At 44.0% G+C, this 26,016-nt stretch overlaps 1 protein-coding gene across 1 annotated transcript in view; it reads right to left on the bottom strand.

The window, feature by feature from the left end:
* GABRD (gamma-aminobutyric acid type A receptor subunit delta) overlaps nt 1-15,936 on the bottom strand; it is a 33,680-nt gene extending 17,744 nt beyond the window's left edge. Inside the window, exons 1-5 of the mRNA XM_040419940.1 lie at nt 15,840-15,936; nt 15,291-15,358; nt 14,172-14,392; nt 6,584-6,666; nt 3,989-4,126 (exon numbers count right to left, since the gene is read on the bottom strand). Coding sequence (XP_040275874.1) covers nt 3,989-4,126; nt 6,584-6,666; nt 14,172-14,392; nt 15,291-15,358; nt 15,840-15,900 — 571 coding nt within the window. The 5' untranslated portion in view covers nt 15,901-15,936. The remainder of the gene's footprint in view (nt 1-3,988; nt 4,127-6,583; nt 6,667-14,171; nt 14,393-15,290; nt 15,359-15,839) is intronic.
* Between the last annotated feature and the right edge of the window lie 10,080 nt (nt 15,937-26,016).

Raw genomic sequence — 26,016 nt, forward strand, 5'->3', positions numbered from 1 at the left:
AGTTACCCCGTCGCAGCCACCGCACAGACAGGCCCGTAGAGCCCCTAGAGTCCCTGAGGTGCTGGCAAACCCTGATTGGCAGTCACCAACTTCAGCCGCACCATTAGTTCCCCCTTTCACCGCCCAGTCTGGAGTTCGGGTTGAGACGGCTCAGATCGGTTCGGCCCTGGGATTTTTTGAGCTGTTCTTGACTGCGGAGCTCTTTGACTTAGTCGTGGCAGAAACAAATCGGTATGCCACACAATTTATAACCGCAAACCCGGGAAGCTATTATGCCCAGCCTTTCCGGTGGAAACCAGTCCAAGTTTCCGAACTTAAAATTTTTCTGGGCCTTCTCCTCAACATGGGTCTAACTAAAAAGCATGAATTGCGGTCATATTGGTCCACGAACCCAATTCATCACATGCCCATGTTCTCTGCTGCTATGTCCCGGACACGATTTGAGACCATCCTGCGTTTCCTGCATTTTAGCGACAACACCACCTCCCGTCCCAGAGGCCACCCAGCTTTTGACAGGCTCCACAAAATTCGGCCCCTCATAGACCATTTCAACCAGAAATTTGCAGATTTGTATACCCCTGAGCAAAACATCTGCGTAGACGAGTCCCTAATACATTTTACCAGGCGTCTTGGCTTCAAACAATACATCCCAAGCAAGCGTGCCCGGTATGGGGTCAAATTATATAAGCTCTGTGAAAGGGCCACAGGCTATACCCACAAATTTCGGATCTATGAGGGAAAAGATCAGACCCTGGAGCCGGTCGGTTGCCCTGACTACCTGGGGAGCAGTGGGAAGACAGTCTGGGACTTGGTGTCACCCTTATTCGGCAAGGGGTACCATCTTTATGTGGACAATTTTTACACAAGTGTGGCCCTCTTTAGGCATTTGTTTCTAGAACAGATTTGCGCCTGTGGCACCGCGCGAACTAGTCGCGTGGGCTTCCCCCAACGGCTCGTTACCACCCGTCTTGCAAGGGGGGAGAGGGCTGCCTTGTGTAACGAAGAACTGCTCGCGGTGAAATGGAGAGACAAGCGTGACGTTTACATGCTCTCCTCCATTCACGCAGACACGACAATCCAAATTGAAAGGGCAACCCGTGTCATTAAAAAGCCCCTCTCAGTCCACGACTATAATGCGCTCATGGGAGGGGTGGACTTCAATGACCAGATGTTGGCTCCCTATTTAGTTTCCCGACGCACCAGACGCTGGTATAAGAAGGTGTCTGTATATTTAATTCAATTGGCTCTGTATAATAGTTTTGTTCTCTACAGTAAGGCTGGGAGAACACGATCCTTCCTCAAATTCCAGGAAGAGATCATCGAGAACCTCCTGTATCCAGGAGGTTCCGTGGCCCCAACCACCAGTGTAGTTAGCCGTCTACACGAGCGACATTTCCCCAGTGTCGTTCCTGGTACCTCAACCCAACCGCTACCCCGAAAAAAATGTTGTGTCTGTAGCAGGAGTGGAATAAGGCGTGACACCCGCTATTTCTGTCCTGACTGTCCTGACCACCCTGCCCTATGCTTAGGAGAGTGTTTCCGGAAGTACCACACACAGGTACACTTAGCATAGGGATTGCATCTCACAGGACAGGCACACAGGGCTATTAGGGCCCTTTTACTCACAGCTGCTGCAAACCTCTCCTTTCACCTGGGATAAAGTGCATAACGTACTTCGCCACATCTTTGGGCGATTTGCGCTTTGCACATTGTCCCATGGGGAAGGAGAGGTTTGTTCTATAAAGGTAAAAAAAAATAAACAAAAAAAAAATTACCGGTAAGTAAAAAAGTTAACGTTCAGTTAAAAAAGTTAAAAAAAGTTTATATGTTCTGTTCAAAAGTTAATAAATTTATTGCGTTGCGGCCTGGTTTTTTCTTTTTTGTTTTGTTTTTTTTAACCTTCCAGGTGGACCAACCGATCGACTAGCTGCAGCACTGATGTGCATTCTGACAGAAGCATTGCGCTGCTGTCAGATTACACGCAAGTCGGTGTATGCGGCGCTGCAAGACGAGATTTCTCCTCTGCAGTAAAAGATACGTTTGCCGAGGCATATGAGCTGAGGAGGTGGCGGTGTTCATATACTTTGGCAAACATTTTGTATATATAAAAAAAAAAATCCCGGCAAGGATTTATTCATCCACATCGATGGATGTGAATGGAGAAATCTGGTTTGCCAGGGCATATGAGCTAAGTGGGTATGGATGTTGGGCGGAGCTCCTATGTCCTGGCAGACGCCTTTCCCCTCCTTTTTCTTTTTTTGGCAGAGATTTTTTCATCCACATTGATCGATGCGAATGAAGAAATCTGTGCCGTTCATTTTTTTCTTTCAGCCCAGAGGCTGAACGGAAAAAAAAAATCTCATTACCCGTATGCTCAATATAAGGAGAATAGCAGAAACTCCTAATGCTGGGCATACATGTAATGATTGCGGAGACCCTCAAATGCCAGGGCAGTACAAACACCCCACAAATAACACCATTTTGGAAAGAAGACACCCCAAGGTATTCGCTGAGGGGCATATTAAGTCCATGAAAGATTGAAATTTTTGTCCCAAGTTAGCGGAAAGGGAGACTTTGTAAGAAAGAAATCAAAAAAATCAATTTCCGCTAACTTGTGCCAAAAAATGTTTTTTTCTATGAACTCGCCATGCCCCTCATTGAATACCTTGGGGTGTCTTCTTTCCAAAATGGGGTCACATGTGGGGTATTTATACTGCCCTGGCATTTTAGGGGCCCCAAAGTGTGAGAAGAAGTCTGGTATCCAAATGTCTAAAAATGCCCTCCTAAATGGAATTTGGGCCCCTTTGCCCACCTAGGCTGCAAAAAAGTGTCACACATGTGGTATCTCCGTATTCAGGAGAAGTTGGGGAATGTGTTTTGGGGTGTCATTTTACATATACCCATGCTGGGTGAGATAAATATCTTGGTCAAATGCCAACTTTGTATAAAAAAATGGGAAAAGTTGTCTTTTGCCAAGATATTTCTCTCACACAGCATGGGTACATGTAAAATGACACCCCAAAACACATTCCCCAACTTCTCCTGAATACGGAGATACCACATGTGTGACACTTTTTTGCAGCCTAGGTGGGCAAAGGGGCCCACATTCCAAAGAGCACCTTTCGGATTTCACTGGCCATTTTTTACAGAATTTGATTTCAAACTCCTTACCACACATTTGGGCCCCTAGAATGCCAGGGCAGTATAACTACCCCACAAGTGACCCCATTTTGGAAAGAAGACACCCAAAGGTATTCGCTGATGGGCATAGTGAGTTCATAGAACTTTTTATTTTTTGTCACAAGTTAGTGGAATATGAGACTTTGTAAGAAAAAAAAAAAAAATAAATCATCATTTTCCGCTAACTTGTGACAAAAAAATAAAAAGTTCTATGAACTCACTATGCCCATCAGCGAATACCTTAGGGTGTCTACTTTCGTTTGTACTGTCTGGCCATTGTAGAACCTCAGGAAACATGACAGGTGCTCAGAAAGTCAGAGCTGCTTCAAAAAGCGGAAATTCACATTTTTGTACCATAGTTTGTAAACGCTATAACTTTTACCAAAACCATTTTTTTTTTACCCAAACATTTTTTTTTTATCAAAGACATGTAGAACAATAAATTTAGAGCAAAATTTATATATGGATGTCGTTTTTTTTTGCAAAATTTTACAACTGAAATTGAAAAATGTCATTTTTTGCAAAAAAATCGTTAAATTTCGATTAATAACAAAAAAAAGTAAAAATGTCAGCAGCAATGAAATACCACCAAATGAAAGCTCTATTAGTGAGAAGAAAAGGAGGTAAAATTCATTTGGGTGGTAAGTTGCATGACCGAGCAATAAACGGTGAAAGTAGTGTAGGTCAGAAGTGTAAAAAGTGGTCTGGTCTTTCAGGGTGAGGTGGTTAACATAAAATTTTAGTCTATTTTATGTTTGGAAGAATAATTTAATAAGATTCTTTAGTGTAACACACGTTACTGTATTACCTGATTTGAAGTTCATCACCTCTTTGGTGAATTTGTAGTCAGTAATGGTAAATTGTGCCAGCTCAAGCTTATCTAGTCCATGGATTAGGTTCTGGTTTTCTGACCAGTTGTAGATAATGTCTTCAGCTGAATAGCCATCTGGATGAAATCGGAAAGTTATAACCCGCCACATACATGACAAGAGAAGGACATTTATTGGAGTACAGCATGTAGAAGGTTACATAACTCAGTCACTGAAGCACAATACCTAAAATTGACACTTCAGCGCTTTCTCCGTTCTTAGTATTGCTCGGGGCAAACCATTGTCACTTCCGTTTTTACACAGATGAAATGCATTTATTCATTTGTCAAAATTGAGAAGTTGCTTGACACAAGGAAAACTCTTTACTGTGTACAAAATATACATTTGTCAGACTGAAAAGAAAATTGTGAATAAAGAGCATTTCAATACTAAGGTTTGACGTACATATTCTATTATTATTGGAATTGTTTTCAGTAGTAACAGAAAAAATCTCCACTTTGTTGAAGTATAAAGATGTAATAAAGTACTGTATATAGAAAATAGTTTTATATGATTCAGTGATACTCTTTTTCCAGACAAGAAAATACTGCATTTTCATTCAGCCACCGCATGGGGCGCTCAGTGAGAAGAGAGTATTTCAGCTTTCATGGTAAATGGCTGCAGTCAAATGGTAACTGTATAAATTCCTATGCACTGGGTGCCCTCTAGTGGTGACTGTAGGCAGCCAGCTTTTGAATAGACAGGAAGTAAGAGCCCATAGCAATATATTTTTACTATTTGTCCACTGTTCAGAAATAGGCGCCATATTTATGAAGAACCTATTCCACTTTTTCCTGCATAGAAGTAAGATAAAATGGGTCATATGAAGGATGGCTTTTTTATTAAAATTTTTAAAATTAAAATTCATCAGAAGTCTGAAGCATTGCGCTGCCTGGGAGTGATTGTTTCATGTGTACTGGGAAACTGGGTGTGGAGGGGGCCATACTATGTTTTGCTGGCCCTATGCCATTTGTGTATACCCCTGGATAAATATTACTTTATCTTTAAAAGGGTTTCCCATTGGTATGTCACTAGAATGGGCCATCACTTCCTGAGCAGTGGAGGTCTGACTGCTTGGTCCCCCAGTGATCTCTCAAAATGTAGGGTCCTCAGCATTAGTTATGCTCTGTGGCCAGTTCACAAACTTTGCCTAGAATGCCACTATGAAGGGAAATGCAGTGCAGTCCCATTTACTTGAATGGAGCTGTGTTGCGGTTTGTATGGGGTGTCCTGTTCATGTTAAAGAGGGTCTTTTACAGCAAACAGCTCTGTCTTAAATGGATGCTATCTTATTTTTGATGAGGAAGCCTAGTTTTCACACTTTGTATCAGCCCAAATTCTAATCTTGTTCTGCTGTTACTCTATAACTAAATTATCAAACGTTTACATAACTTTGTAGAGTTAGTGACACCTTCAGTCCGTGCCCACCACTATCCTCAAGCTCCTGGTAGGCACATGCCTGCCAGGAAGGAGCAGAGAGATGCCAGCAGGCATGGCCATTAGAGTAGTGTTCGGCAGGTCCACTCCATGTTGGAGCTGTGGCCTCTCTTTGGACTGTATTCCTCTTTGCCAATAGGGTGTGTGCTTTCTCACTGTCTCTCAAAGGGCAAGTGTGTGCATCCTAAGCTGCCATGGCCTGTGGCTTTGCTTCCCTGGGTACTTAAGGCACCTTCCCTTATGGGAGGGTGCCCGAGCAAAAAGGTTCCCTAGCTTGCTAGTTCCTGTGAATGTGTTTTGGTGTTGTCTGATCTCCCATGCCCTCCCTCTGCCTGTTTACTGTATTGAACCTTTTCCACCTGCCCTGACCTCCACCTGTTTATCATACTGACTCTGTGCTGCCTACCCAAATGCTTGACCTGTTTGCCAGCTTGAACATACTCTGCCTGCCCTGATCTCAGCCTTTCCACTAACTACAATTCTGCCTTTCTACTTTCATGCCACACATTGGTGTTTTATGAACTGCCTGTGTCAGCTGTCACTGAACGTAGAGTATTCCAAGAAGTAGCAGCCTGGTCATTCCACTGCCGCGGAGACCAGATCCCTATATAGGGGTCAAAAGGTGAAGACCAGGTGGGTCACTCAGATAACATCCTTAGGAGGAGCCCTAGGTCAAATATGTGACACAGGGAGTCCACACCTGCTGTGTTGCAGAGTTTTTATTCAAGATTTTTTTATTTTGGCACTTGTAGACTGTTGATCGGACACAGGGATTCAGATGATTCAGATATTGCTCACCAATGGAAGCTCATTGTTATCATTCTGGAAGGTAAAATTGCTTGTTCACTTCTTGTTAAGAGGGTCTCCCACAATCAGTGATTGACACTATCTTTGTATACACAGTCAATCACTGATAGGACCGCCTCCTGGACTTTAAAGCCCAGAATGAGCAGGAATTTAAATGAATAAAATACAGGTTCTACTGAATCTTTTCCTACAAAACAGCTTTCCCTGCTGCTCAGACAATGTTCAGATGTTTAATGTCACAGGTTCCCTTTACTGATACAAGATTTGTTAGTAAGGGTTCAGTAACTTACAGCTTTCCAGGTCAAATCTACACTCTTGCTCATCCAGTGGGTACTTTGTTAACTCCATGTCACAGGAGACAGTTGATGTGATTCTGCAAATGACACAAGGTTTAGATTTGGCAAAACAGACTCTAATACATGCAGAAAGGCTGGTCATAAGCTCAAACTCATTTCAGAGTGCAAGAGCAACATGGAGGAAGTATGCAAGACTGCGACCAAAGACAAAAAGGATAAGGTGAGGACTGATAGTAAGCAGCTGTTGGTGGGCGATTCTATCATAAGAGGTGTGAAGTTTGAGGAAAATGGTGTTGTGAGATGTCTCCCTGGTGCTACTGCTAGCAGGGATAGACGACGTATCCTTAATATTGTTAGGCAAGCAAAGCAGGAAAGGGAGGTGTGCTCCGACTCCGACGCCTCAGTTTTTGGTACTTCTGACTCCCCGACTCCGACTTCTCTGTATTTAATATGCGAATGTATTTTAAACATTCCTTGAAGGAAAGAAAGGCAACATACAGCTGTTCCACCAAGTTCTTCTAAGCTCTTATAGCAGAGAGAGGTAGTTGGGCAGAAGCCGCTGCCTTCTCCTTTGTGTGCTGATCTTCTGCTGAAGATAGGGCAGTGGGAGGATCCAGGAAGGGGCAGAGGAAAGGGCATTTATTTTAAAACATGATTTCTCTAGTAGAATCCCATGCGTGCTGAGACACCGTGACGTGGTGCATGAGGGGCTCCGATATGTTCCTGACTGGACGATATTGGCAAAGTTCTCAGCTTTTAACATCGGCCTGAGGAATTAGCTAGTATTGTCAGTTGCGTATCATTTTGGTGCATTTTTTGCAGTGAATTGTGTATGTATATTTTTTTTCAGCTGCACAATGTATCATTTTATGTAAGATGTTCTTGTGGTGAATGCGGTCTGCACCAGCATCCTCCATTGTACGCATTTTTTGCTGGGGATCGCCATTGTCTGCGGACCGCATGCGGAGGAATTGCTCCCCTGGTTATAGACACGCTACAGTGTCTGGGTTTGGAGCATTTTCACCTGTTTAGGCCACTTTTTTCAGTGAGTTTTTGTACAAGTTTTTATAGCTTAAGGCCGCATGCACAGGACCGTGGTGTGTTTTGCTGTCCGCAAATCGTGGATCCGCAAAACGCGGATGGTGTCCATGCGCGTTCCGTGGACAGCCTTCAATACACTGCCTATTCTTGTCCACAAAGCGCGGACAAGAATAGGACATGTTATATTTTTTTTGCGGGGCCACGGAACGGAGCAACAGATGCGGACAGCACACGGAGTGCTGTCCGCATCTTTTGCGGCCGCATTGAAGTGAATGGGTCCGCATCCGAGCCGTCCAAAACGGCGGCTTGGATGCGGACCCAAATGACGGCCGTGTGCATGAGGCCTTAGCTGAATGACAGCAGTTTTTCAAATGGTTTACAGCTTCAATCTTGAACTATTGACTATCCATTTCCTTTACTTATACAAATGTCTCTAGTCCTGCAAAAAACATATTTACTTAATCAGTTATCAGTGAGAGGATAGGTTAACCCTGTAACAGCGGAACACAACACAATGGAAAGTATAAGTATTGCCGCTCCTTAACTGTGCGTTGCGTGCCATATTGTGAAGCATCTGAAAAGCATGCTTCTTCACGGTCACTTAACGTGTTCGTTTTGCGGTAACGTGACGCACTGCATGCATTGGCCTTTATTCTTACAGTAGAGAAGTAATTCATTATAACTTTTTGTGAATTGGGACATTTAAACTTGCTTTTTTTTTTATTCCAATTAAAATTTTGTAGGAGTCGGAGTCGGAATCAGTTCATTTTTGCCGACTCAGACTCCAGGTACCCAAAATTGCCTCAGACTCCGACTCCACAGCCCTGCTTGGGACAAATGATCTGGCTTGCAATGAGGTTTCAAATGTGAAGGAATCTTTTCACACACTTGGAAATGATATACGGGAGGTTGCATCAACTGTTTGATTCTCTGCAGTTTTGCCTGTGCATAACCTTCAGCATGACAGGAAGATGCGCATTAAGGAATTCAATGTATGGCTTGGTGAATGGTGTCTGAACCAAGGGTTTGGCTTTGTGTCTCATGTTAGCTCTCGTTGGAATGGAAAAGAACTGTACAAAAAAGATGGTTTGCATCTTTCTCTCAAGGGAACGAATGTCCTCAGTGAACAGTTCAAAGTATTTGCTAAGGAGCATTTAAACTAGGAAAGGGGGGCAAAAGAGTCATAATCCAGCAGTCTGACTGCCCCCCTCAACAATGCCAGAATATGCCAGTAGGTAAGATCAGGTTAAGAAATGACAAGCTCAGAGTCTTGTCTACAAATGCTCGCAGTTTAGGGAATAAGATCAATGAACTTGAGTCTATAATGGCATCTGAGAATATAGATTTAGTGGCTGTTACTGAGACATGGTTTAATAGTAGTAATGACTGGGATATAAGAATACCAGGGTTCTCTCTATATAGGAAAGACAGAGAAGGCAAGAAAGGGGGAATGGTGGCCCTTTGTGTGAAAGATAGCATAAAATCTAATTTAATACATGTTAGCGAGACCAATTTAGAGTCAGTTTGGGTTACCTTGCAGCTTGATAATCATAAGGTAACTCGTGTAGGTGTGATATATAGACCACCTAGCCAAGTCAAAGAATTAGATGATCTACTAGTTGAGGAAATAGCTAAAATGACATTGAAAGGGGAAGTTATCATTATGGGAGACTTTAATCTTCCTGATGTAAACTGGAAAACCAAAAGAGTGTAACCTTGTTAATCGTCATGATTTTCCTGTATAAATCGTTGGTTGTTACGATAAAAGATGTCAGTTAAATATATCATATAGGAGACACACAGTGATATTTGAGAAGTGAAATTAAGTTTATTGGATTTACAGAAAGTGTGCTATATTTGTTTAAACAAAATGAGGCAGGTGCATAAATTTGGGCACCTTAAAAAAGAAATGAAATCAATATTTAGTAGATCCTCCTTTTGCAGAAATTATCGCCTCTAAACGCTTCCTGTAGGTTCCAATGAGAGTCTGGATTCTGGTTGAAGGTATTTTGGACCATTCCTCTTTACAAAACATCTTTAGTTCATTCAGGTTTGATGGCTTCCGAGCATGGACAGCTCTCTTTAAGTCACACCACAGATTTTCAATTATATTCAGGTCTGAGGACTGAGATGGCCATTCCAGAACGTTGTACTTGTTCCTCTGCATAAATGCCTTAGTGGATTTTGAGCAGTGTTTAGGGTCGTTGTCTTGTTGAAAGATCCAGCCCCGGCGCAGCTTCAGCTTTGTCACTGATTCCTGGACATTGGTCTCCAGAATCTGCTGATATTGAGTGGAATCTATGCGTCCCTCAACTTTGACAAGATTCCCAGTCCCTGCACTGGCCACAAAGCCCCACAGCATGATGGAACCACCACCATATTTTACTGTAGGTAGCATGTGTTTTTCTTGGAATGCTGTGTTCTTTTTCCTCCATGCATAACGCCCCTTGTTATGGCCAAATAACTCAATTTTAGTTTCATCAGTCCACAGCACCTTATTCCAAAATGAAGCTGGCTTGTCCAAATGTGCTTTAGCCCACCTCAAGCGGCACTTTTTGTGCTGTGGGCGGAGAAAAGGCTTCCTCTGCATCACTCTCGCATACCGCATCTCCTTGTGTAAAGTGCGCTGAATGGTTGAACAATGGACAGTGACTCCATCTGCAGCAAGATGATGTTGTAGGTCTTTGGTGCTGGTCTGTGGGTTGACTCTGACTGTTCTCACCATTCGTCGCTTCTGTCTATCCAAGATTTTTCTTGGTCTGCCACTTCGAGCCTTAACTTGAACTGAGCCTGTGGTCTTCCATTTCCTCAATATGTTCCTAACTGTGGAAACAGACAGCTGAAATCTCTGAGACAGCTTTCTGTATTCTTCCCCTAAACCATGATGGTGAACAATCTTTGTCTTCAGGTCATTTGAGAGTTGTTTTGAGACCCCCATGTTGCTACTCTTCAGAGAAAATTAAAAGAGGAGGGAAACTTACAATTGACCCCCTTAAATACTCTTTCTCATAATTGGATTCACCTGTGTATGTAGGTCAGGGGTCACTGAGCTTACCAAACCAATTTGAGTTCCAATAATTAGTTCTAAAGGTTTTGGAATCAATAAAATGACAACAGTGCCCAAATTTATGCACCTGCCTAATTTTGTTTAAACAATTATAGAACACTTTCTGTAAATCCAATAAACTTCATTTCACTTCTCAAATATCACTGTGTGTGTCTCCTATATGATATATTTTACTGACATTTTTTATCTGAAGCGCTGCGCTTAACAGTGCCTGGCGCATGCGCCGGATCTTGTGAAGTCCGGTACAGTAAGCGCCGCCCAGCTCATCAATATTCACTTCGCTGGGCGGCGCTTACTGTCCCCGACTTCACAAGATCCGGCGCATGCGCCAGGCACTGTTAAGCGCAGCGCTTCAGAGTGGGGACCGCAGAAGCCGCCCAGCAAACTGAATATTCATGAGCTGGGCGGCGCTTCAAAGCGGCAGTTGGGGGAGGCTGGCTGGGCGCAAGAGAGGTGAAACACCGCCCCTTGGGCAGATTGAAGACCGTTGGAGCAGGTTATAAAACTTAAGTTTACTGTATGTATAATGTGGACAGGGGGGATACTTAGATGATTGTAATACCCATTATAAGACCTGTACTGCCATATATATACCTCAATATGCTTATTGGCCCTGTCAGTGTCCCTTTAAATAAGTGTTTATGACCTATTAATAATTTAGAGATAAAGTTTATTAGATGAAAGTATGGATGACTGGCAGGAATTCTAGGAAAATGTCTGTCCCCTGATAATTTTATATCACCTGTGAAATATCATCTCTGTGAAAACATTCAGAAACCTTTAATGGTTATGTACACTTTCAGAGGCAATTTTTTTTATGAGTGCATTTTACTCACTTTGGGCTAAAAAATATATTTTCAATTGGTCTTTATTAAAAATATTGAGCCCCTTTTGTCACAAAGGGTTAACTGTTTGTCTAGCACAAAGTGAAAGTACCATTCACACAGCTAGACAAACAGTTAACCCTTTGTGACAAAAGGGGCTCAATATTTTTAATAAAGACCAATTGAAATATTTTTTTTAGCCCAAAGTGAGTAAAATGCACTCATAAAAAAAATTGCCCCTGAAAGTGTACATAACCATTAAAGGTTTCTGAATGTTTTCACAGAGATGATATTTCACAGGTGATATAAAATTATCAGGGGACAGACATTTTCCTAGAATTGCTGCCAGTCATCCATACAAATATCAAATGCAAAACATTACATGACAAACTCATACGAACAAGCCAAGAAAGGATCAAGCAGCTCTGCCGCTTCTTGACCCGAGGAAACTGAGATGTTGAATATCTGCAGAGACCAGAGATGGCTGAAAGAAATCATAATGGCGGTCTGGTCCGAATGAAGAGATGATGAAAGAGAACATCTATATCAGAGTAGATGTCACTGGATGTTAGAGGTATGTGGTGATGTATTACCCTGTATGTTTTGTAGCGCCATATGTAATGTTTTCCAAGTATGTCTTTAACAGTAGGGCTGGAGGGAAGGGCTTAGGTTGAGATTTTGGCACAGAATTTAAATTTTTCTCTCAGGCAACAGAAAGGCTTGGTGCACCCCTGCCCCTTGCCACAAAGCCAAGGTAGCACGTTTAGGCCATGCAGGCTGCTCACGGTAACACAAGCAACATGCAGCCTGGTTTTTGTCCTGTTGAAAAACTGCTCCTGGGACGCTTTAAAGAAAAGGCCATACCACTGGTTCCGTGACCAAATAAATGTAACACTGAGCTGTTCGTGTACCTGAAATGAAGACTAGAGGGGTCTGGCTACCGTACATTATGCCACCCCACACCATTATTCCGGGAGTAGGACCAGTGTGACTTTCCCTTGTGAAGAACTCTTCATAGCATTGCCCATGTGGTCTCCAGACCAATCTTTGGCTATCAATGCATCCAAGACAAAAGCAGGACTCATTGCTGAAGAGGACAGACCTCCATTCCAGCTTCCATTGCCATTTTCCTGTGCACTTTGATAGCGTTTGAGTTCATTGGTGTGGAACACCTTTAGGTGGATAACACCAAATTACAAAAACCACACTTAATACGTAATACAAAGACCTTCTTTTTGTGTCGTATCAAAAAAGACATACAATGCATGAATATGGAAAATAGATAAAAATCTGTGCAGATCAACGCTGTGAGAATGATAGCCCCACCGAGCTCTAGGTCCGCGTGTATTATATTAGTCCATCTCACTTAAAAATATGTACAGTAGTTAGTAATATTGAATATTCAAACAATAATACAGAGATGCAAACTGAATCACTCACTAACACCAGTGCCATATTAACAAAGAAGTAGTATTAAAATCCAATCCCTAACACTTTATCCTATTATCATACACATCAATTTGTAATAGGGAAGTGATCAGACCAAACTACTATCATAATAATCCAAAAGTCTTGATGGCCTTCCTAGTTAAAATAAAACCGGAGGACATAAAAAAGAAATGTTAAAGAGCACTGAAATAAATGAGACATACAGACCAGGAGCCGGGGGGAGGGGGGGGGGGGGGTTCAGAGAAACCCGACGTCCTTTTTGCCTTGCTTCCTCTGGGGGCGTGTATTGTATGTCTTTTTGGATATGACACAATAAAGAAGGTCTTTGCATTACAGGTGTGGTTTTTGTAGTTTGGTGTTGTAGTTATGTTCCAACACATGATGTTTTACTTTACGGTTGTTTTGGTTTGACCTTTAGGTGGATGGGTGGCTTGTAGCCCACTGTCAAGCTAACACCCTCTGATGGTTTGTGTAAACAGTGTTTGCTGCCCTAGTCTTGGGATATGATGTCCAATTTCACTTGCAGTACAGAATGGATCACAAATGAGTCATTCTTCTAATCAGATGATTCATCCGTTCAAAGATTTGCCTCTGTGCACCTCTTTCTGTTATTCCAGTTCATTGTCCTTCTCCTAACCACTGGGACACGCAACACTGAACAGAGCTGATATCTCAGCCTAGGCGTGTAGCGATCTGCTGGAGTGATAAACCAAGGTCTCTCTTTTCAAGCATTCTGTCCCTCTCAGTTTGTGACAAGTGGTGATAACTGGCATGTCAATGAACAGGAGGCACTGCACGATCATACCACATGACTTGATAAGATTTTTAAGGTTTCAAGTGGCTAAAATTTTTTGCTATCAATCTGGTTTTTATGCCCATCCCACGTGCCACAGATTGGCACTACTGTAAGTACTTGAAAATGTGATCATCTGCAGATCTTAGTGACACCTGCTCCTTTTTCGATTTGACTAACCTTATGACTTGTCCTTCTTGGTGTTACAATTCCAACATTGAGAAGTGTATGTGTGCAGGTAGAGCAAGATAAATTTTTTTATTTTTTTTAAAAATCCATAAATTGTGCCCCCCCCCCCCCCCCATACCATAGCATCCCAGGCAGCCACCAACTCCTCTTATTGGCTCTGAATTAATCCAATACTACATGTCTTTTTACACATCATTAGGTTGTGTCTTGACCTCTTACCTACTGCTGTACAAGATGACTCCATCTGGTTGTAGACGGATTAATTTGTTTTCTACTGTGACGTCATGAAACCAGGCAGATTTGGCATTCACTATAAATGTATCTGGAATCCAAAGTTTCTCAACAAATCTGCTGTCGAAGCCAAGAGTTTTGTTGGTGTGATTGTACGAGAGTCTTTCATCTCTCCAGCTCTGACGTAGGAACACTGTCATAGTGTACTCCTGAAGGAAATAACTCAATTTCATCCTACAGTCAGCTAAACATCACACAGCAGTTCAGCTTTTGTGGAATACATAAGAGAGCATCATAATACTAAAAATACTAAAACAAAAAATAATATGTTACTCCTTTCCTGTGCAACACAAATCCACATCAATAGACAAAAATTACATGTCTGGAACATTTAAGGAGAAATCTGGAGAAAACAAAAAAATAAAAACATAAGCTTCAATAGCTTCTAGCTGGTCTGGCAGTTATCAAATATATTACTTTTTTAACACCCTTTTTTATATTACTGAGCCCCTTCGTCTGTTACTCCACATACTGGCTCATTATTGCCATAAGGGTACTTTCACACTTGCGGCAGAGGATTCCGTCAGGGGGTTCCGTCGCAGGAACTGCCTGCCGGATCCGTCAAAACGTATGCAAACTGATGGCATTTGTCAGACAGATCAGGATCCTGATCCGTATGACAAAAGCATTGAAATGCCGGATCCGTCTCTCCGGTGTCATCTGAAAAAACTAATCCGGCATTTTTTTTGCAATGCCGGATCCGTTTTGCCGGAACACTCGGGGCATAACTGCATAACTGCATTTCAATGGGAAAAAATGACGGTGTTCTGCAATTTTGGACGGTATGATCTCCGTCCTGAAAAGGTAAAAAGACTGAACTGAAGACATCCTGATGCATCTTGAACGGATTGCTCTCCATTCAGAATGCATGGGGATAAAACTGATCAGTTATTTTCCGGTATTGAGCCCCTGGGGGCGGAACTCAATGCCGGAAAAGAATAACGCAAGTGTGAAAGTCTCTATGCAGCTAGTATTCAGGTTAGCTTTTTTTTTTTATTTCAGAGTACCATATGGTGGTGGCACCAGATTTCTGTGTAGTATTCTTACCATGTTTATTTCAGAGATGTGGTCAATGCTGGTCACTTCTATGTCAACAGCAACAATCACAGGAGAACCTAAAATTAATAAAATAAATATTAAAAAAAAATTATATAAAATTATATTTTTTGCCATGACAGTGAAAGTTCGATGTATTTTTGATGGTTATTGCAGCAAAGGGCTTTTTCAGTTTAAAACAGTATGCCTTAAATGTGTAATAGATGGGGTCCTAATTCTTCATTTGGGGAGAACAGGGATGGATCCCCTCACCCCTGTTCTGATACCTTAGAAGGCTGATGGCAGCTACTTCTGCACGAGAAGTGAATGGAGATGTGGCTGGGAATGTGAAGAGAGAATTCTCTATTCAAGTCAAGTGTTTTTCATCCTCAAAGACAATATTAGGAACGAACCAATAAATTATAAAGCATCTACACTGTATAAAGCTCTATTCAGTTTACTGGTCGGTAATTCTTTGAACAGACTGGTCTGCTTTGTAGATATAGAGCGCTGACTCTTCTCTTCATACTAAATATTATTAATTAAAGTCCTTATTCTTACCGCCAATCCCCGGTCTGAATTTCCATGCATATCCTTTCATTAGTCCTTCCAAACTTGGCATCCAGGCGATATCAAGATTAGATCCAATGTAATCTCCAATGTTTTCTGCACCACTGACAAAGTAAAAAAAAATTGGAATATCTGAACCCAGAACATGTTAGAAGTAGAATAATCTTTTTCACGTTACCTGTGGCTTATTGCATGTGTGGTACATGCTACAGAAAATAATCGCAGGGTCCAGAGGATATATCCCATGTCTATAGAGCTACTGTAGGTAGATGCTCACACACTAGAGCTGTATTCCATCACAATAATATAATGCAGCCATGCATAGGCTTGTGCTGTGCTGGATGCCAATGAGCGGTGCCCAAAGACGCTTAGCCCAAGCCACATGGAGCAGATTGTAGAACTGTCAGGTCCAACAGCTCCTGTGATATGTTCTCTCTATAGTGTTCGTATTTGTGTGGCATACAATCAGTTTTCATTATCATTATAGTGACATAAGTAACACGTCAGTAATCATCTAGTAATAGATGTATATAGGATTGACTTATACTGTAAACCCTACACTAAAAAAGCTAATTAATCAGCTCATTTAAAACAGAAATCAGAATACCATAAAGAAAACAAATACAGACAGGCATATACTGTATATCCGAAAAAGCAGGTACGTATAACGCTTTGTTAAGAAATTGAACAATATACTGTATCTATTTATCATGTAGGGAAAGTTAATACAAGGCACTTACTAATGTATTGTGATTGTCCATATTGCCTGCTTTGCTGGCTTGATTCATTTTTCCATCACATTATACGCTGCTCACAACCAGGGGTTACGACCACCCTGCAAAACAGCAGCAGTGGCCTTGCTTGCAGACTATGGGAAAAAGCTCTGGCCTATGCGTACTCCTGCTGTCCCGGCCACCAGAGAGGCTAGCGCCTTTTCCTATAATGTGCAAGCACGACCACCGCTGCTGGATTGCAGGTTGGTCGTAGCCCCTGGGTACAAGTAGCGTATACTGTGATGGAAAATGAAATCAAGCCAGCAAAGGAGGCAATATGGACAATCACAGTACATTAGTAAGGGCCTTGTATTAACTTCCTCTACATGATAAATGCCATTTGCTAATGTGAGACAACCCTTTTGAGAATTTCCTTCACTGGAACTAAGGGGCCTAGGCCAACCCCTGAGAAGCAAACCCATAGCTTTATTCCTCCTCCACCAAACTTCACAGTTGGCATAATGCAGTCAGGCTGGTAATGTTCCCCTGGCATTTGCCAAACCCAGACTAATCTATAAGACCGCCAGAGTGTCACGGATGGTGTTGCAGAAAACTGGAAGTTATAAATAAACATCCGACTGACTTGATCCCAAACTAAGGAACATATGGGTGAGCCCTATAAAACCCCTAGAGTTCTCCCTGACTGCTCTGCCCATGCAAAGATCTTTATGATAGATAATTGCATGCCCTCGTACCTAGACTGTGTGACACCTGAAAACCCTATAATAGTGAGGGGACACGACCACCGGTTCCCTGCACTTAATACGGAGGGAGTCAGGGTCACCTAGAATCAAGCCAGCACGGAAACAAAAATAAAGGAAAAGACTTATCTGAGGAACCAGCAGTTGCAGCATCTAGAAGTGAACACAATCCAGGAAGTAGTATAAATCGCAAAGTGAGGCAGTATGGGAGGGAATATAAAGGGAGGCAATCAGTGTAAATAGATGACAGCTGGGAGAAGGAAAAGAGATGACAAAGAGAAACCAAAACAAAGAACATCATGCAAGAGGTACAGAAGAACGTCTGGCAGAGCTTCTCAGAGAGCTGGCGGTGACACAGAGAAGCGTGATTCATCTAGAGTCCAGTGGCGGTGTGCTCTATATCACTCTATCCGACACTTGGCATTGTGCTTGGTTATATAATGCTTGCATGCAGTTGCTCGGCCATGGAAATCAATGCCATGTGCAGTACCCCAGAACAGAGGATATCTGAAATCGGTCTTTCAATTAAACATTATATATATGTTTACCCTTTCTATTGTTATGCCATGTATTACTCCCAGCATAGCCCTGTATGGTAGTGATGGAGTTAAATAACTCTGACACCGCCCTTTGCATGAGGTTGCTAGGTGGTGGCTGGCTCTACCCCTAGCTCTAGGGAGAGTTCAAAGAGAAAGGAAGTTGTGCCATGTGCTCCTTCTTTCCAGGCCACAGAAAGCTACTGAGGCTAATAGATCTCTGCGTAATTGCTCAGAAATACTCAGAAATCTTCATGGCCAAGCAAAAACAGTAATTCGGTAAGGTAACTAACCACCATTGAGAACAATACAGACTTTACTGCCGTGGAGGGATTACAGGTAAGATACCCTACACACTTAAAGAAGTCCTGTCAGCTATCCTGACATGTCAGTTTTAGTAGCTACTTTTATTCCCCATGTCATACCAATTCTGGAGCATCTTTGTGTTGTGCCATTCCTTTATTATTCTGTCTAGACGTTTACAAATAAATTCCCAGCAGTCTGCAGTAAAGGTACTGCTGTGTGTTACCAATAGTTAGTGTGTCTGACTCTGTGCAATCCATGCACCAGATTTATCATCCAGACTGAGCTCATGTAATAAATCTGGTGCAGGTCTAGACAGCCTGTCTAAGTTTACACCATTTATACGATTAGTAAATCTGTCCCAATAGGCACAGGGAAGAGAGGAGAATGAGACCACCAGCACTTAGCACTGACAGTGGGTATGCAGTAGGAGATTTATCAAGATCAGCGTTTTCTATACCGTTCTTGATACCCCTGCATTGCCGGAGGCTGCACTTAACTTATGATGAGGGAAGGCCTTGTCATAAATTAAAGGGGTGGCTGGAGGACCCCGGGTCTGGCCACCACCAAGCGTTCTCCCTGTAGAAGTGAATGGGAGCGCATGGCGCTTGCGCAGCAACCGCTCCCATTCATTTCTATGGGGCCGACGGAAATAGGCGAGCCAGTGCTCGGCTATTTTCGGCGACCCCATAGAAATTAATGGAGGGCAGCCGTGCATGCGCAGTCGCCCTCCAGGACTATGCCACTGGTGGGACCCGCATCTATTAGACAATGGGGGCATATCCTAGTGAAATGCCCGCATTGTCTGAGATGGGAAAACCCCTTTAAGGCAGTCCATGTGCCTAAAATGAAATCTACATCCACTCGTATCTGCCGTACATTTCAGTCATTATTTACACCAGTTTTCTGGGGCTGATGGCTCTCTTCACCATCATATCCACATCACACTGCGGCACAGGTAAGGATGGAAGGCCCTGGTTTTCTATGTTTTTCTATGGATTTTCTTTGTTTTCTCATGTTTCTTGACGTTTTTTTATGCTCCTTTTTTTATGCTCTTTAACAATGCAGTTAGGTCTCTTAGATTCTTAGGAGAGAGAGATATGTGTTATATACATTGTGTTGAAATGAAGTCAGATTATAGGGGTCACTATGATGTTACGTAACCTCAGTTAATACAGCGATATTCCATTAGGAGCAAAATAGGTATTAGAGCTTAATTTTGGGATTTGGAACTGGACATTTCTTCCTTAAATGCATTTTTTCAAGTTGATATGACGTCCCAGCAACATGATATAGGCCGACGCAGTGTCCACTTCATATAGAAAAGTGACTTCTGACCAGAAATGACCTCGAGATCCGGACAAGCTTGTTTTACTAGATCGCATAGTCAGCCACTGTATCTTGTATCTTGTATTATATTATTATTACTATCATTTGTATTATTTTCATATTCTATTTTCGTATATAATTTGTTTATATTATTTATATATTATTTGCTAGAACTATATGCTGTTAACCTAATATAGTATCTACATAGGGCTTGATTGTCATTTTTTCCCCCCTCGCCTATGACAGCACCCATGGATAGCATCCGCCCCCTTCCTCAGGACAGGAAACAAGAAGCACAGCCTCTTCAAAAGGGAGGTACAACCCCCAACATGCCAGTTCTGTTTCCTGTCCTAGGGGACAGGGTGGATGCACAGCATGAAGAGACAGAGCTGCGGGAGCCCCTTGGTTTTGTTACCCGTGGGAGGAGGGCCTACCCGAGCGGCGTAAGCCTTCCTTGGAAGCCGCTGCTGAAGCCTGGACCTCTGGACTCCCCCTCGTTCCGGTCACTCCCCCGTTGGGGCCGCCCTGTGTGTCCCCAGCACGGCGAACCGCTGCGGCCGTGCTGTATGTTCGGCTGCGGTCTGGCGTTCGCGCGGGGCGCGATGCCATCACTTCCGGGTAGGTCAGGCCGGCGCTGACGTCATTAGTTGGCGCCGGATCCTGGCCTCCGGATTCTGCAGAGGGAGGAGGCGTGGCCTTGGGCCGGAAGAGGAGGGTGCCGGTACGCGCCCGGCAAGTTCAAATCCAGCCAGCTCTCACTGCAGGCTGGTGTTTTGGCCTGCAGTGACCTCCATAGACGAAAGCCAGTGGCAGAAAATGGAGCCCACACAGCGCGCAGAACCCACTGAAACCACCAACGAATCCTTGGTACCGGTGGGGGTAAGAGGGGTGAATGCCCTGCTTTTTTCATTTATTTCAGATCTTGATGGGAGTCTTTTGTTTATTTTATGTGTTTAGACTTCCAAAGAGAAAAGGGGGTCAAGGTCCAAGGAGCGGGGCTGTGCTATTTGCAAAGGAAAGCTACCGTCCGGTTGGGGTAAACCTGCCTGCCAGGCCTGCGTGGGCAAATTGTTGGAGGATGAGGCCCCTTCTCTCTTGTCAAGCCTAAAAAAGATTATCAAGGATGAGGTTAAAGAATCAGTGAAGAAGTCCTTGAGTAATCTACTTGAAGATCGCCCTTGAACTTCCACTGCTGTCTCTAATCCCGCTTCAAGTGATCAGGAGTTGTTATCGGGATTAGAGGAGGAGGGAGAACTTCCGTCCTCGGATCACTCCCAGGATGAGCAACTGGCAGGGAGACCTCTGTTCCTTCCAGAGAACATTAATTCCCTAGTCGGGATCGTCAGGGCAACTATGGGGCTTGACGATCTGGCAGAACCCCAGTCCATGAGAGATTCCATGTTTGAGGGCTTAGGGCCTAGGAGGCTGAAGTGTTTTGATGTACATGAAAACATAACTTCGGTAATTAAGAGTGAATGGAGTAGGCCAGATAGAAATTTTTTTGTGCCGTTTGCCTTAAAAAGGAAGTATCCCTTCGAAGACAAAGCCTCAGCTGACTGGGATAGAGCCCCGAAGCTAGATGCTCCGGTAGCGAAAATCTCTAAGAGAGCAGCACTCCCGTTTGAAGACTCGGGTACTCTGAAGGATCCAATGGACAGAAGAGCCGAGGTCTATTTAAAGAAGAACTGGGAGGCGACAGCTGGCTCATTCAGGCCCGCTATAGCCGCCACTTCTGTTGCTAGGTCTTTAAAGGTTTGGATGAAAGAGATGGAAGAGCAAATAAAGATGGGAGCGCCCGTGGAACAATTGCTCTCGTCATTTCCAACTCTGTATAGTGCCATCGACTTTTTAGCAGATGCCTCAGTGGACTCCCTGAAGCTGTCAGCGAGAGCCGCAGCTCTTTCAAATTCCGCCCGCAGAGCGATTTGGTTAAAGGACTGGAAGGGAGATGCAGGTTCAAAGGCGAAATTGTGTGCTATTCCCTGTCAGGGGGAATTTCTCTTCGGGCCCACGTTGGACGATCTGCTGGAAAAGGCTTCTGACAGAAAGAAGGGTTTCCCTTCTATGCATCAGCAGTCTCCTAAAAAGCCCTTTCGTTCTCAGACATCCAGATTTAACTTCAAGAGAAGAGAAACTCCCAGACAATTTGGTAATGCGGCTAGGAGGAACAAGGGGTTTCTTTTTTCAGGAGGAGAGGCCTCTAAAAAACCTCCGCAATGACGCCAGACCCCCGGTTGGAGGTCGTCTCTCCCTCTTCGCAGAGCAGTGGCGAAAGATCTCGAACAGCCCTTGGATTCTTTCAATCATTTCAGAGGGCTATTGCCTGAACTTCCTAAGAACTCCTCCAGAGAGATTCGTTTTGACGGACTATCGCTCCAGCCCAGAGAAGCTAGAAGCATTAAGTCTGGAGATCTCGGATTTACTGAAGAAAAGGGTCCTGCAGGAGGTCCCAGCTCAAGAGAGGGAGACGGGATACTATTCAACGCTTTTCCTTGTAAAGAAGCCAAATGGCACCTTCCGTACTATAATAAATCTGAGGCTGCTCAACAAATACCTGGTGTACGAGAGGTTTCGTATGGAGACTATCAGTTCCATAATCCCAAATTTATTTCCAGGCTGCTACATGGCGACCCTGGATCTCAGGGACGCTTATTACCACGTTCCAATCCATCCCAGTCACCAGAGGTATCTAAGAGTAGCAGTTCAGTTCCCGGACAGACTCCTACATGTACAGTTTCGGGCCCTGCCGTTTGGGTTGTCTCAGGCACCCAGGCTTTTCACAAAGATTGTAGCAGAGATGATGGCTCATCTGAGGGAGAAGGATCTGATTGTCATTCCCTATCTAGACGATTTCCTCCTTCTCTCTCGAGAACCAGATCAATTAATCGATCAGATTTCCTGGTTCAGGGATGTGCTGGTGAAGTTGGGTTGGGAGTTAAATCTCCAGAAATCCAATCTTGTGCCAAGCCAGATATGCACCTTTCTGGGGCTACTCCTCGACTCCCAGAAACAAACATGTTTTCTTCCAACACGGAAAATTTCTCTGCTAGTCTCCAGGGTTCAGGACATTGTAGCCCGCCACTCCATCTCTTTAAGAGAAGCTATGTCAGTTCTAGGCCTAATGACGGCCGCAATCCCGGGGGTGGAATGGGCCCACTTCCACTCGAGGTCACTTCAATTGCAGATCCTGGGGGTTTGGGACAAAGATCCCCAATCCTTGGATTCTCTCTTTTTCCTTTCAACCCAAACGTTAAACGATCTAGAATGGTGGACGGTGCCTTCCAACCTTCAAAAAGGAGTCCCTTGGTCAAGGAAGGATCCCCTTACTCTGACTACAGATGCAAGCCCTTGGGGTTGGGGAGCTCACACAGATTCTCTACTTCTGCAGGGACAGTGGAATCAGGAGACAGTTCCCAAATCTCACAATTTCAAGGAGCTTCTAGCGATCCTCATGGCCTTGAAGAGGAGCCTCCACCTCTTAAAAGGCAGAAATATTTTGGTCTACTCAGACAACATGACGGCAGTAGCTCATATCAATCGTCAGGGGGGGACCAGATCTCCAGACCTAATGTCCCTCACCAAAGAGATTTTCGAGTTAGCAGAGGGTTTCCTTCCATTAATCAGAGCAGTACACTTAAAGGGAAAGGAGAATGTGACGGCGGATTTTCTGAGCAGGCATTGTGTTCGACAGGGGGAATGGTCCCTGAATCAACAGGTCTTCAGCGACATTGTGGCTCTTTGGGGTCTCCCGGTGGTAGATCTCTTTGCCACAAGGGGAAACAGAAAAATGAAAAGTTTCTTCTCTCTGTCCCCATTAGAGCGGCCCACGGCGGTGGACGCATTGGCCCAATCATGGAGAGTAGGCCTCCTGTACGCCTTCCCTCCTATAAAACTACTCCCAAGAGTCCTGAGGAAGATTCGGGAGGAGAAGGCCCTAGTAATTACTATAGCCCCCTTTTGGCCCAGGAGGGTCTGGTTTTCCTGGCTAAGGAGGATGTCAGTAGCGGATCCCTGGGTACTTCCTGTCTTCCCGGGGCTACTAGTGCAGGGGCCGATACTTCATCCAGAGTTAGAGAGCCTGCACTTGACAGCCTGGCTGTTGAGAGGCGGATCCTAGAGATGAAGGGTCTCTCTGGGGAAGTGATAAACACCCTCTTGTCCAGTAGGAAAGCTGTTACTTCTAAGATCTATTTGAGGGTTTGGAGGGCCTTCCTTAGATTTGCAGATAAGCCAGTTAATGTCTTGGAGCCCCCCGAGTTGCCTCTAGTCCTTAGCTTCCTCCAGGAGGGCTGGAATAAAAAACTGAGGCCTAGTACTTTGAAGGTTCATATCTCTGCCTTAAGTGCTCTCTTTGAGTATAAGTTAGCAGACCACCCCTGGATTAAAAGATTTGTAATTGCAATTTCTAAACTTGCTCCCGTCCAGAAGTCTAGAGTTCCCCCCTGGGATCTAAATCTAGTCTTGTCTGCCTTAACCAGGGATCCCTTTGAGCCTATTGAGGATATCTCAATAAAGATCCTAACCTATAAATTAGTTTTTTTGCTAGCCATTACTTCAGCTAGAAGAGTGAGTGAGATATCGGCCTTCTCAATCGAGAGACCATATCTTAATATTTTAGAAGATAGGGTTATTTTATCTCCTGACCCTGCCTTCCTTCCAAAGGTTTCATCATCCTTTCACCGGTCTCAAGATATAGTTTTACCTTCCTTCTGTTCCTCACCCGAGAATCAGAAGGAAAGGGAATTCCATTGCCTCGATGTTAGAAGGTGTCTAATTCAATACCTTTCTGCCACTCAGGACTGGAGGTCGTCCTCTAAACTTGTGGTTTCTTTTCAGGGACAGAAGAAGGGCTCCCCTGCTTCCTCTCAGTCCATTGCCAGATATATAAAACAAGCCATTTATCTTGCATATTCCTCTAAAGGGGTTCCTCCTCCTGCCGGGTTTGGAGCACACTCAACAAGAGCGGTGTCTACATCCTGGGCAGAAAGAGCTTCCGCTTCTATTGACCAGATTTGCAGAGCTGCTACGTGGAGTTCTTCTCATACCTTCTTTAAGCACTATAGACTGCAGCTTCCTTCACAGGAAGGTTTAGGGTTTGGGCGTAAAGTCCTCCAAGCAGTTGTCCCACCCTAGATAATCTCGCCTAGATATCCATGGGTGCTGTCATAGGCGAGGGGGGAAATATAGGATTACACTTACCGGTAATCATTTTTCCTTGAGCCTATGACAGCACCCGCCTAATACCCTCCCAAAAAAAAAATATATATATATATATATTATAGAGAGAGATATACGTGTGTGTTTACATATACTTCTATGTACACACGGATATAAGCATTTGTTCTGTTGTAGATTTGTTGTGGTGTAGTCTGGTTTTTGTCTCCTTAGTTCTTGGAATAGGACTGGCATGTTGGGGGTTGTACCTCCCTTTTGAAGAGGCTGTGCTTCCTGTTTCCTGTCCTGAGGAAGGGGGCGGATGCTATCCATGGGTGCTGTCATAGGCTCAAGGAAAAATGATTACCGGTAAGTGTAATTCTATATTTGTCATCTTTCAGTGTCTGAGGAAGGCTTTGCATAGCCGAAAACGTTTACACACGTATTGCCGTATGTTATTATACTTTATTTTTTAAACAAAAAAATAAAAAGAGAAACAGAAAGAATATCCTACTTATCTGCTGTGATCTTTGTTAATATACTACCCGGGGTGGGAACCCTATGCACAGCAGCAACCGACTGTTTGCAAAAACAAATTTTTGTTTAAAAATGATACCCATAAGTGTCACGACCATGGTCTTGGTCATGACTTCCGGAACCGCATGCAGTTGCCCGCGGTCTGGTCTTATTGTTCAACCACTGGTGAGTGCTGTTAATATGTTGCCTCACGTGTGGTTGCCGCTGGCAACATTAGGTTATTGGCAGTATAGCGGCCTGAGCTGTGGCTAGGCAGCTTGCTGTCAAGTGCATGCGGTTGCACCTGGCTTGGTGTGTTTATAGGTGTGCCTCTGGTCTGTATGGTGTGCACTGTGTGTGTGGTGGTGGCAGTGTCTCGGCCTGCTGGCTGATTCCCAAGACATGATTGCCATGCATGCCGTAAAAGTATCCTTAGGGCTAATAGGGACCCTAGGTTCCGGAATATGAGCCCTCCTACCTTCTGGGTTGGCTCATACGGATAGGAATCAGGGTCAGTATTAGGGACGCGATAGGAGGTGACCTGCTCCCTGATCCTGTGGTCCTGGCCTAGCAGCAACCATCCATCTGCTGACATCGCACGGCTGAGAGTTTCCCCCGCTCTCAGTTGTGACAATGAGACAGGGGTAACCCTAGCAGAGTAGCCCGGCTCAGGGGGAGACCAGAACCCTGGGAACCTGAGACCGAAGGGCCAGCGGTAGGGGTAACCGCCACTTTAGTGGAAGAGGGGGAGACAACCCCGCTAAAAGTGATGGTGGGAGACATGGAGGACATGCTGCCGGGTCCTGAATTGGCAGACCTCAATGTGTCCGGGGACAATTTTGGTACCACCCAGTCA

The sequence above is a fragment of the Bufo bufo genome, chromosome 1 (assembly GCF_905171765.1).
Source record: "Bufo bufo chromosome 1, aBufBuf1.1, whole genome shotgun sequence".
Classification (NCBI taxonomy): domain Eukaryota; kingdom Metazoa; phylum Chordata; class Amphibia; order Anura; family Bufonidae; genus Bufo; species Bufo bufo.